The sequence below is a fragment of the Sebastes fasciatus genome, chromosome 18, assembly GCF_043250625.1.
Source record: "Sebastes fasciatus isolate fSebFas1 chromosome 18, fSebFas1.pri, whole genome shotgun sequence".
Classification (NCBI taxonomy): domain Eukaryota; kingdom Metazoa; phylum Chordata; class Actinopteri; order Perciformes; family Sebastidae; genus Sebastes; species Sebastes fasciatus.
Genome location: NC_133812.1, coordinates 20,025,313 through 20,037,708, shown reverse-complemented (window position 1 = coordinate 20,037,708; position 12,396 = coordinate 20,025,313). Strand labels below are relative to the sequence as shown.

At 37.0% G+C, this 12,396-nt stretch overlaps 2 protein-coding genes across 5 annotated transcripts in view; both read right to left on the bottom strand.

Moving 5' to 3' along the window:
• Positions 1-2,692, bottom strand: part of LOC141756483 (uncharacterized) — a 51,243-nt gene extending 48,551 nt beyond the window's left edge. For all 3 annotated transcript variants that reach the window (XM_074616234.1, XM_074616233.1, XM_074616235.1), the window contains exons 1-3: positions 2,480-2,692; positions 1,102-1,457; positions 773-869 (exon numbers count right to left, since the gene is read on the bottom strand). In XM_074616234.1, the coding sequence (XP_074472335.1) occupies positions 773-869; positions 1,102-1,389 (385 nt within the window). In that variant the 5' untranslated portion in view covers positions 1,390-1,457; positions 2,480-2,692. The remainder of the gene's footprint in view (positions 1-772; positions 870-1,101; positions 1,458-2,479) is intronic.
• A 3,138-nt stretch (positions 2,693-5,830) lies between these two features.
• msraa (methionine sulfoxide reductase Aa) overlaps positions 5,831-12,396 on the bottom strand; it is a 32,468-nt gene continuing 25,902 nt past the window's right edge. For both annotated transcript variants that reach the window (XM_074616238.1, XM_074616239.1), the window contains exon 6: positions 5,831-6,774. In XM_074616238.1, coding sequence (XP_074472339.1) covers positions 6,604-6,774 — 171 coding nt within the window. In that variant the 3' untranslated portion in view covers positions 5,831-6,603. The remainder of the gene's footprint in view (positions 6,775-12,396) is intronic.

Below are 12,396 nucleotides of genomic sequence, written 5' to 3'. Positions count from 1 at the left end.
ACGCCGTTCTTAGTCTGAATTGACTGCAGTGTAAATGCATCCTTGTGAATATGCTACGCTCCGAGTTAGTGATGTAGAATAAAAGGAGAGAGAGCGAGAGAGAACGCTTATGGCGGGTGGGAGGGGAAGTGAATGGGTCCAACAAACACAGGACTTTCAACTAGGAGACGGGCGTTTTGTTTGCAGGTTACGTTTATCAATCTAATTTCTAATCTGTACTGATGTTACGTTGTTTCCGTACATATTTTACTTAGTGTACATACTTTTTTTAAGCCCAACCATGACGTTTTTCCTAAACCTAACTAAGTGGTTTTGTTGCCTAAATCTAAGTGAGTGTTTTCGTTGCCCCCTGCTGGTACTGCACCTTCACCTTTATTCACACGTGTATAAAGTATCATTTGTATCATTGTGTAATATTCTTGCCTTAGCGAGGCAAAACGTGACACTGACACGCTATCCTCTTGTGGACAGGCTGGTCTATTGCACGGTATGGCGGAATCTGAGAATCTGCTCTGTGCCGTTATGGTTTGAGTTTGTTGCATATGAGTTGTTGAAAATGCTTAATTACAATACTGATTTTTGGCTCTGGATGAAGTACAGCCTACACGTGACATTTAGCATTTTAGACGTGCACATGTTTACTCAGAAAAGGCCCAATTGTTGATTTGGGGATTTTAAGAATCAACATTAGGTCATTCAAACAAATATCACAATTAATCAGAAAGTTTTTATCAGCCTTAAACAGGAGTGTGTGCTGTTGTTCAACACTGACCTGTTCCTAGTAGAGTCAGCAGTCTACTCTGCTCCTGTAGGACCTTGTGGATCTGCTCAATTTGCCGCTGAACCACCTCGTATGGATGATCTGGAGCCTATCCAACAGACAAACATTAAGAACTTGGCCAATAGAAGAGAACAGAAGTTGTTGCAATTGCTCTGTTGAGCAGTTTCAGATGCTGCACAGGAGAAACAATCATCTGATGTTCTACTGCTATCTAGTGGTAAGAAGAACAACTGTACTAAAAGTGAAAAAAAAAAAAAATTTTTTGCATCTCTCACAATGTACGTACACAGAAATACAAATATCAGCTAAGTAATACTTACTTGTTGCACAGTGTGATTTACAGTCTGAAAGGCATCCAGGTTGGTAGCAGTTGGCTGGTATTGTCCACTGCAGACAGCATCATCAGGGCTCAGGAGAGAGGAGAGATCAGGGGGAGTCTTGCCCACCATTGGTTCGCCCTGAAAGGCCATCGGGCCCAGACTGTCCCCTTGGTGCTCCACGCCGCTGATTCCAGGAGTGGGTGAGATAGGTGCAGGAGTCTGAACCGACTGATTGGAGTCTGTGCTTGTCCTGTGGTACGTTCTCTCTATGGGTATTTCAGCAGACATCGTTGCACGATACTCACTCAGCTTTCATACCGGGCTTCTCTTCATCTGAACGTGGACAACTGCAAAATCTATCACAAGTGGATTATAAAAACATAAAAATGCCACAATGAGAATGAAGTAAAAAACTTACTGAGAATTAAATAATATATATTTGCATTTGATACTCATTCTAAAAGTGGGACAAATTGGAACTGGAAATATGTAGGCTGAAAGTCAAAACAGACACTTTCTGTAGCCTAATTGATGACTTAATGTGTCTGACATTTATAAGCCAATCTGCCTGTGTGTATAATTAAAATGAAGCTATAGGTTAGAGAACTTTTGTTTAATTTGCTGATTTGTTCTCATTTAGTGCTCATATTTTTATCTTTCTGAAAAAAATAAACTCAAAGTTTTCTGTCAATATTCAATATACAAGTGACGCTGCTATCAAATTGACATTTAAATGAGTATCTTAACAGCAATACACTCATTAGTGTTCAGAAACTACAACTCCTTTGAGGGGTTATCAAAGTGCCAATGGCTTAGACTGTGAACTATGTTGCTGAATGCTGATAAAACAATCATCATTTTATCTTTGTTAAAATGACAATATGCTGGTTAATGAGCCAAATTAACCGTAAAGCTTTAACAGAAGATTTTAGTAACATTATTATTATTTAATGCAGGAGTCTTTGAAGGACCTGGAAATGTCTTTAAAGTAATTAGCTAGCTAGTGTTAAGTGATTTTGCAAAGATTGGCTTTTAGGTTAAAGAAAATCTGAAACAAATGCTTTGTGACTTTAATATATTGGTGTTATTCATCAATTCAAAAGTCTGAATGTAAAAATGATGACTAACTACAGTAGCATTACAAACAGGGGCTTTCAAAGCTATGCCCTGCCACTGAAAGTTCAACTGTGCACCAAACTACATTCAAAAATCTATACATTTACTGTAAACTAGCTTAAAATGAATAATGAACCCTATAATTTTCGACTGACAGTTTCAAATAAATGAACAAACTGGTAATTCCTCCCCTCCGGCTGAGTTAAAATGTAATTTTGTTGTAAAAACAGCATACATTTAACGTTATTTAGTGTTAATTTACCTTCAGTCTTGGGGTCAGGCTGAGTTGAGTTGCCGTTGAGTGAAGTTTACAGTTGCTACAGTTACCGTGCAGCATCATCACCTGCGTCACAACTCGTGTTTTGCGTCACAATTAAACAATTTACTCTAAATGCAGACAACTCTCTCTAAAACCAGAGACTTAATTGATACGTGATTACAATCTTAATTGATTGATGACAGCACAAACATTTACTTTTCCTCCGAGCAGGTGTACAGGTAGCTGACTAACTTCCGGTAAGACCTTTCAAAATAAACTGTCACAGTTTGGTTTACATACAAATCATGTTTGTTATGTCTTTCTGGTGTTACTGTCTGTAAATTTTGTTATATGTACATTTGTCTAATTTTTCACCTTTTTATACTAGGCTACATATGATTATGTCCCATTGCAATATTAAAGGGAATAGGTGTAAAGTAGTAGACATTAAAGGTCCCATATCGTGCTCATTTTCAGGTTCATACTTGTATTTTATGTTTCTACAAGAACATGTTTACATGCTGTAATATTCAAAAAACACATTATTTTCCTTGTACTGTCTGCCTGAATATGCCTGTATTCACCCTCTGTCTGAAACGCTCCGTTTTAGTGCATTTCAATGGAATTGCAACGGAATTGTGTTGCTAGGCAACAGCTTGGGTCCATGTTTTCACTTCCTGTCAGCTGATGTTATTTACATAAACTGCTACAGGAAATAAACTGGGACACATTTAGAAAGTTTACGTTTAAAACCGTGTAATGGTCTAAATATTGTATATTTGTGACATCACAAATGGGCAGAAATCCAAACGGCTTGTTTCAAACGCACAATTTCTGAATACAGGCTGTGTGTGTTTCTCCATATATTGAGTGTTTTGATAGTTTAACAGTATTTATATAGCACTTAAACCTGCTTTATAATGTAAAATAGCTGAAAATCTCACTTTTTACAATATGGGACCTTTAAGATAATGAACATTCATTGATCTATTTCCCCTCCGTGCAAAACGTAGACATCTCTGAGATTTTACATTATTGTTGTGCAAGGAAATAATCTTTCTGTGTTATATATGAGCAATGGGGTACCGGGCAAAATATGCACAGGCCCGATGTCATCAGGGAATAATTCAGCCAGAAAGAATGGGAATAGGATGGATAGAGAATCAGAAAATATAGTTTGATTGCATGTTGAATGTTATGAATTTAGGTCTACATGGACCTAAAGATGATGTCATGGCAACACAGGCCAGTGTCTGTTAGTAGTACACTTTGTGACATCTGAACAGTTTTTTTTGTATGAATTCTTACCTTTCTGGCTCAAAGGTCAGCCTCAAAACCTGTGCTGGTTTATGTTACCTCAGTGGGGGTTTGAGCCATGCACTTATACCTTAAACACACCACATGATGGCAGCATGATCGCATCGTGTTCTAACTGGACAGATTCAGGGACAGGCCTGGTGTTAAATGGGGGAAAAAACAAGTGATGGAGTTTGTATAAATGAAAGACAGACGGTAATGATGCAGTATGAGATTTAAAACATCTATTTGCATTTTCTGTACAATTCTGCTCACCAGTCACAAATAATGTTTACATTTTGTCCCATTGGATTGACGATCACAGTCACGATCACTATAGCTGGCCAGAGATGTACCAAAATTTGCCGGATTTTTCTGGTCTTTTGAGGACATGCAGCAGATTTCTTTTCGCTTGCCTACAGTAGTTGAATTCTGGTAGCATTTCTGGCGAACACAAAGCCTTCTTCAATACCTGAGTGTTGGCACAGATACCAAAAACAATCCTTTGATACCTCACTTTGAGGAATACAAACATATTTTTCTTAAACATTCTTAACGAAAGAAGCTAAACCTCTCCCATGATGAATGTTAACTAGACACGTACTGCTTAAATAAGATAGACTATATATACAATTTGGGCTATTGGTTCAAAATCTGTAAGTAAAGAGATTATGAATGAATGAACCAGATAATAACGCCTATATGTTTCAGTGGACATATCTTGGTTGGTGACAAAAAAGTACTGATGCTCGGTACTGGTTGTACTACAAGTGCCTAAAAACAGTCTAGACATTACTCGAGGATCTCAGCCTTCATCAGATTCATTCCAAAAAGTAGTGGTCAGATTTGGCTTTTAAAAGCCGGTCAGGTCCTGTTCCTGGTCCTGGTCCTGATCCTGGTCCTGGTCCTGGTCCTGCAGTCTGCATCATGGAGGCGATCCAACGCAGCAGAGATCCATGGTGGCGCTCTGCCATTTCCAAAGTGGCCGATCTTATCCTTCTCTTGCCTTTTTTTTGACTCTGTGATGGCGATGCCAAGCTTTGGAGGACCTGGCTCCAAACACACTCTGTCCTCCTGCTGCTGTGTGTGTGTGTGTGTGTGTGTGTGTGTGTGTGTGTGTGTGTGTGTGTGTGTGTGTGTGTGTGTGTGTGTGTGTGTGTGTGTGTGCTGTACCATCAAAACACACACATATACTGTACAAATCACACATGCATGCAGATTAACAGCGCTGACAGATGAGTCATTACTTCAGGCAAAGATCAGAGGAAGGACTGGAGGTCATCCAAAAATCAAAACCACAAAAGAGCAAATATATGAATACATTTTTAATTAAAAACATATCTGCTAGTCTGCTGCAAATTCAGTAAGAAAAAAATTATCAAATAATACAAAGTTTAAATATTCAATAACCTTTTTAGAAGGGCCAGATTTGAAAAACAGTGAGGTGCCAACGGGGCGGATATTTACATTTCATATATCTGATCTGCAAAGCTAGGAATTTAAATGTGAAAATAATACACATTTATAATATCAGTAGGTTGTTTTAATAAACACAATGTTGCATTTAACATATTTTTTGAATTCCCTCTACTTAACCAGCCTGGGTTAAACCGTTTTAACAAAATAAGTATTTCTGTGACATAACAACTGAATGGGCTAATTAGCCTACTGATAAAATGATGATCTTCTAATAATCAAATATTGTAAACACCCATAAACTTGGTGTTATGTTAGCAGGATATTTACATGAAAACACAACAATATTGCTCTTAACAGTCTGTAACAGCGCCAATAGAATGAGTGGTAACGTTGATGAACGGGAATAAACTCTCTTATTAAAAGGACGGATTCGGAGGTACTATTGAATATAGGCCTGGTCTACAGCATACAGTTAGATCTCCACCTCTCGTAGGATGAGAGGTTAAGTGATCTGTGAGTCGATAAGATATTCCTGAGGATCATTTACTCTGCTATTTTTAATTAATTGTATTAAAACTGATATGCATATTGCAGTGTATATAGATTCAAACAGCACTCAGGAAACAGAAAAGACACATCTGGTTTCAGAAGCTTTTAATAATATGTTTTATTCCTCTACAGACTTCTAAAAAAAGCAAACTGTAGTAGTTTCAAAGTTGAACTTAAATAATAATCATATATAAAGCAACCTGAGCATAAACAACATGACTTTTATCTGCGGTTTAATTCAAAACAGTCATGTATTAAAAACAGTGAAATGTGAAGTCAAACGCACTAAATTAGATGCCTTCATGATCACATTTTGTGTAGGAGTTCACCACTTTTTCCACCAGATTTCATTAGATTATATACACGTTCATATATCTAACAAATTGTACTGCATGTATACAGGAGTATATTTTGTGTTAGGCCTTCAGAAAAGTGCTACAATACACGTAATATGCATAGATATTGAGGCCTTGGTATGTTTACTAATAGCAAAGAGCTGAGAAGACTGGCAGCCTTTATCAGCGTCCACACTGCAGTTTCTGTCACGTGTCGTTGGATTACATCAGGCTGAAATCTGCAGTGTTATTCTTTCAGCACAAACTGAGCTACAGCTTCTGACAATCACAGTTTCTTTTCAGCGAGATGGAGCAGTTGGGCTCATGAGAAATGTCTCTTAACTCAGAAATATTGACTTTGACAAGGGTAAGATATCAGACTGATATTCCTTAATGCAGAAAAGATATAACTTGATGTTTATACTGTATATTTAAAACGCAAAGCTTTTGGATTCTGGAAGCATTTTAAAACTCACTCCATCATTGCAACCTTACTGAAGTCGATGGTTCTTGGCCGTCATTGGCTATTTAGACCTTAGCCTTGATTCCTATTGGACAGGAGACTCCTGTCCCTCCCAGACCACAGTACCCATCAGGGTTTTTATTCAGGTACTGCTGGTGGTAGTCCTCGGCGTAGTAGAAAGGCTTGGCGTCTGCTATTTCTGTTGTAATCGCACCAAAACCTTCCTCTGTAAGTACCTGAAAGAAGCGGCAACAAAGACACAACATGTATGGATTAACATGGATAAAAAAAAAACTGGATCAACACATGGAGTTATTAGTAGAAACGATGGAAGAATAGAGAGATGAAAACTCCAGTGATCTCTGTGGGAATCAGTTTTTGCAGCAACAACAAAGAACATAGCAGGAATGTGCCAAGGACAATAGAACAAGAATAGAACGCATGATGGGAAATTCAAAGGGATGGTTCAGGTGTTTTGAAGTGGGGTTGTATGAGGTACTTATCCATAGTCAGTGTATCACCTACAGTAGATGGAGTTTGGAGAAACAGACAGGAGTACCAGCACGGGAGCAAAGCAATGTACTGCTGTGGACGGGGGCAGCAGTAAAATGTATTTTAGACACCTAAAAAAATCAATATCAGTTTAAGTGTTCGCTATAATTATAATATTTTTGCCAGTTTACCTTGCTGTCAGACGGGGAACTGAGGCTGTTATCTATGCTCTCGCTAAAGCCACCAGACTCCACTGAAAAAAACTGTAATTTTACCTTGCAGAACGTGGGAGTTGTCACTTACTATTTCATATTTACTTATGTTTATATTTATTTTAACTGCATCATTTTATGCCTTATAGATTATAATTTTGCTTTTATATTTATTTGTGTGATTTCCCCTTTCATATACAGGCTACATATTTTATGAGCATTGTTGGAGGAACCTGACACCAAAGATTTTCATTGCCAATGACTGCTTTGCTGGAATTGAGATATGACAAATAAAAAACCTTGAACCTTGAGTTGTTGGTCTACCGCTGCATCGATCGGTTCGTTTGTTTGTGTTATTGTGTGACTTTTGTGAATCCGAACTAACCCTTTAAAACACCAAAGTCACACAATAACGCAAACAAATTAACCGATTCATGCAGCAATCCTTGTGTCCTGAGAGGTAAAATTATAGTTTTTTCAATGGAGTCTGGTTGCTTTGGTGGGAGCATAGGTATCGGCTTAAGCTCCCCGTCGGAAACATAGACTGTATAGCTGTCTCACGGCAAGATAAACCGTTGAAAATATTATAGCGTACACTTAAACTTATACAACTGAACTATCCCTTTAAGTTCTATTTGATCTCTACAAACTTTGGATTGTAAGTGAAAAACAAATGCAGATATCCTGTTTTTTTTTTTTAAAGCACTTCTTTATGTTTGTATCCTATTTGTCTGCACTGAACCAATTTCTCACTCGACTTTCAGCCGAACAAATCTTATCAAGGCCTCATACTCCGAAGTGCTTATTGTCATCTTTGAACAAAAGGAAGAAATGTGTCTAATGTGTTTATGAAAAACACATGTGCAGCTCCAGGCGGGGCAGTATTGTACCTACAAACACAGACAACACACACACACAAACACATATTCATAGTAGAATCAGTTGATGATGACACCTTCTCCTCCTTGTGATAAAAACAACTCAACCAGATGGCACGTGGGTAAATTAATAGACAAAGAGAAGCATGAAAACACACTCACACACACTCATGAAACTTGAATTCCTCATGGAGGGTGTTGCCGTGTTTTTAGAAAGTGTGCAGGCATGTTTACAACACAGCATGGGTGGTGGAGGAGCTTAATTTGGTTCGACATTTACATGTTTAGCCTTTTATCTGCAAAGCTGCTGTTCTTACGCCCGACGAGACAGCTACCCAAACCCAAATCCTCTGAAGCGACTACACCAGGTTTATGGTAATCATCCTGTTGGCCACACTAAATAATATTAAAACAGAACCATCCTTCAGGCTTTCAAACATCACGATGAATGCATTTACTTTTTTAGGGAACTTTTATTTAGGAACTCAAATTAGGATCCATGATGATGGATGGAGGCTAAGTAAAAAGAGTTGTTCTATGTTTACTGCATTAAAATTTGATGTGAATGCTTAATTTACTGGCTCAATATTCAGGTTAAATATTTAATAACTGGGCGCTTCATTTCATTTTGTGTATTCAGCTGCATTACAATCACATAATCACAATCACAATGTTCCATTTCGTGTGATTATGGAGCAGTTTCGACTCGCTTATTAACTGAAATGGTTTATATATACTGCAAAAAATCTTAAAATTGAACTGAATAATTGAAGCAACATTATCTTGATACTAATGGAGGGATCCATGTGGCTTAAAGGTTATTGCCACTTGTTGAAAATGAAATGTGAGCTACTCTTGGGTGAAATTATCTCAACTTAAATCAGTGTAAAAATATATTCTTTACATTATAATAAACGGCAACATACAATAATGTGAATAAAGAGCTAAATAATTAAATATGTATAATGCTAGCCTGTGATGAAAAAAAGAAACATGTAACTGCTATACCTTTTCAAATCTGGTAAAAGCTTTCTTTCTTTCTTTAAAAAGAAAAATCCAACATGTTGAGCTAATTTCAAGAGTAAAGGTTTTGCTCGACTGTTATTGTTCTGCCACCAGCAGTCGGTTTCATTTGAACATTGTGTTGCTGTAGCAACCGCTATTGTTACCCAGCTCTAAAGCACTGCCAGTTTAACTGACAATGTTAGTCAGACGTAACCAAGGAAATATTAACAAGACATCTTTTATCTTCTCCTTACGACAGAGTATTCAAATCTTGACTTTTTTTTTCCTCATACAATTATGATTTTTTTTTGCTGAAATTTTAAGAATTTATTCTCATTTTATTAAGACTTTATTCTTGTAATATTATGACTTTATTCTCATTGAATTATGACTTTATTCTTGTAATATTATGACTTTTTTCTCATTGAATTATGACTTTATTCTTGTAATATTATGACGTTTCTCATTAAATTACAATTTTATTCTTATAATATGACTTCTTTCTCCTTGAATTATGACTTTATTCTTGTAATATTATGATTGTTTCTCATTAAATTACGACTTAATTCTTGTAATATTACTTTTTTGGATTAAATTACAACTTCATTCTTGTAATATGCCTTTTTTCTCATTAAATTATGACATTATTCTTGTAATATTATGCCTTTTTTTCTCATTAAATTATGACTTTATTCTTGTAATATTATGACTTTGTATTCTTGTAATATTTTGACTTTTTTCTTATTAAATTATGACTTTATTCTTGTAATATTATGCCTTTTTTTCTCATGAAATTACGACTTTATTCTCAAAATCTCCAATATTTTACTGTGATAATTAATTTTTAGGGTTGGTCTATCAGCCCATCACTTTGGTCCAGAAATATCTCTATTGGACGGATTGCCTTGTAATTTGGTACAAACATTTATGTTGGATGTCCACTCCTTCCTTTCTTACCTTTCACAAACAAAAGCCCGAAACATATAATATTTGTTTATTCGTCTCGCACTCGGTGTATAAAGGCCTTAACGCTGTGCTTAAGTAGACCTACAGCCTCACAGACTCTTAGTCTTGTTACTTTCGGTCTCTTGTTTGTGGTATCCTTTTCTCGAAGTGTGTTCATTGCTACACATTTATCTTTTATCATATCTAAGAGAAGAGAACAGGACAAGTATGACTGTCAACAATTATACAAATCTATACATTCAGTTGAAAACAGAGAGACCCAGCAAAGAACAGCAGTATAAAAGCAGAAGTGTGATGGCATCATTTTGCAGACAGGCTTAATGTTAAATGGTACAAATCCTTGTTTTGAATGCACTTTCACTTTAGAGGATTAAACTCCCGGGGGAAATACTAAAAAGTTATCTGTTTATTTTTAGTCCAAAGAAACAATCAGACTTAAAGTGGTGCTGGGTAATTTCACACATTACTGCCCCTAATAGTTAGTGAGAGGTAATTGTTTGAAAACCATTTCAACTTCATTGACGTCAGCGCTCGGAAGTTGTTAAAGAAGATGTCAGCAAACAAACCCAGAGGGTCTGTGATGTTGCTATAACAAAATACCAAAGAGACAAAAGATCCAACGTTGGCGAGTTTAGCTTTTAATGGACAGAGTGTTTGCTCCCTGCTGTTTGATTCATCACTTCCTGTACTGACACCACAATTTAATTTGAGTGAGTAGGGTGGAGGTACAACACAGCAGTTAGTCAGAGTGGGACTCTCCTCTCTGTTGCAGCTGCACTTCATTATTAAGACTTTTACATACAGCAGGCACATTTATTTATACAGAACCTTTCAAACACAAAGGGCGAACAATAGTAATAAATTACCCCCTAAAACAAAGGTTTTAGCTTTCATTTAAAACAATTCTATTGAGTTTGAGCAGACCTCAGCTGTTCTATAAGGTTTTTTCCAGATATGTCAATCATAGAAACTAAAAATTGCTTCACTATTTTTATATTAAAGGGATAGTTTGGGTGTTTTGAAGTGGGGTTGTATGATAGTCAGTATATGACCTGCAGTAGATGGCAGTCACCACGACCCCAGTTTTGGCAGCAAAATGGATATTAGACACCTACAAAATCTGTACGCTATATTTAGAATATTTTACCGCTTTATCTCGCCGGAAGAAAGCTATACAGTCTATGTTTCCGATTTGTAACTGAAGCCGTTATCTATGCTCTCGCCAGAGCAACTAGACTCCATTGAAAAAACAGTGATTTTAGCTTGCAGAACACAGGATTTGTTGGTCTGCCGTTGCCTCGATCGGAGGTCGATTGGTTTGTTTGCTTTCACCAAAGTCACACAATAGCACAAACAAACTGATCTGATCGCTACTATAAAACTTGACCATATAGGATAAGCAATAGCATTACATCAATTGTTTCTGCTGCACATACACACGATCAATCGATACGATACGATACGATACGATACGATACGATACGATACGATACGATACGATACGATACGATACGATACGATACGATACGATACGATACGATACGATACGATACGATACGATACACTTTATTGTCCCCTTGGGCAAATTTGTTTTGGACTCAGTGCTGCTCACCATCAGCTGCCTCCACAGCAGCATCAATACATAGAAACAAACAACAATCCATTTGTAAGCAGCGAAACACAAACAATGTAAACCTCAAACAACATATATTGCACATTACTCATATTGCACAAGAACTATCTAAAGACTGAATAAATAAAAGGTAAAGAAATAAGAATAAGAAGAACACCATATTGCACAACCATCAGCCTCAAGAAACATCATTTAAAATTTAAAATTTTGATGGAGGTGGGCACAAACGAGTTCTTAAAATGGTTCAGTTTGCATCGAGGGACTCAGTATCGTCTGCCAGATGGTAAGAGCTCATACTCAGAGTGGAGGATGTGAGATGGGTCCAATCCAATAGTTATGTGACAGTGGAATTTCAGAGTTTCAGTGGAATGCACATAACGCAAATATTTGTGTCGGTCTCGGTGTGAAATATTCCATATTTCCGTTTAATCGCTGATGTGTAAAGGCCGTAAAGGTTCTCTGATGATACACTTAAGTTTAAGGTCTCTGCAGGTCTCCACAGAAGAATGTGTTCTTTTGTAACTGTAAGTCTCAGAGGATCACAGAGTAGCAACACTCAATGAAAAACACTAACTGAAAATCTGTACAATTTAAAAAGAGACAGCCACGTGAACGTCTCCAAATGACCCTGGTCATGTTCGGTTACGTGCAGTCAGGGGAAGCTTGTTCCAA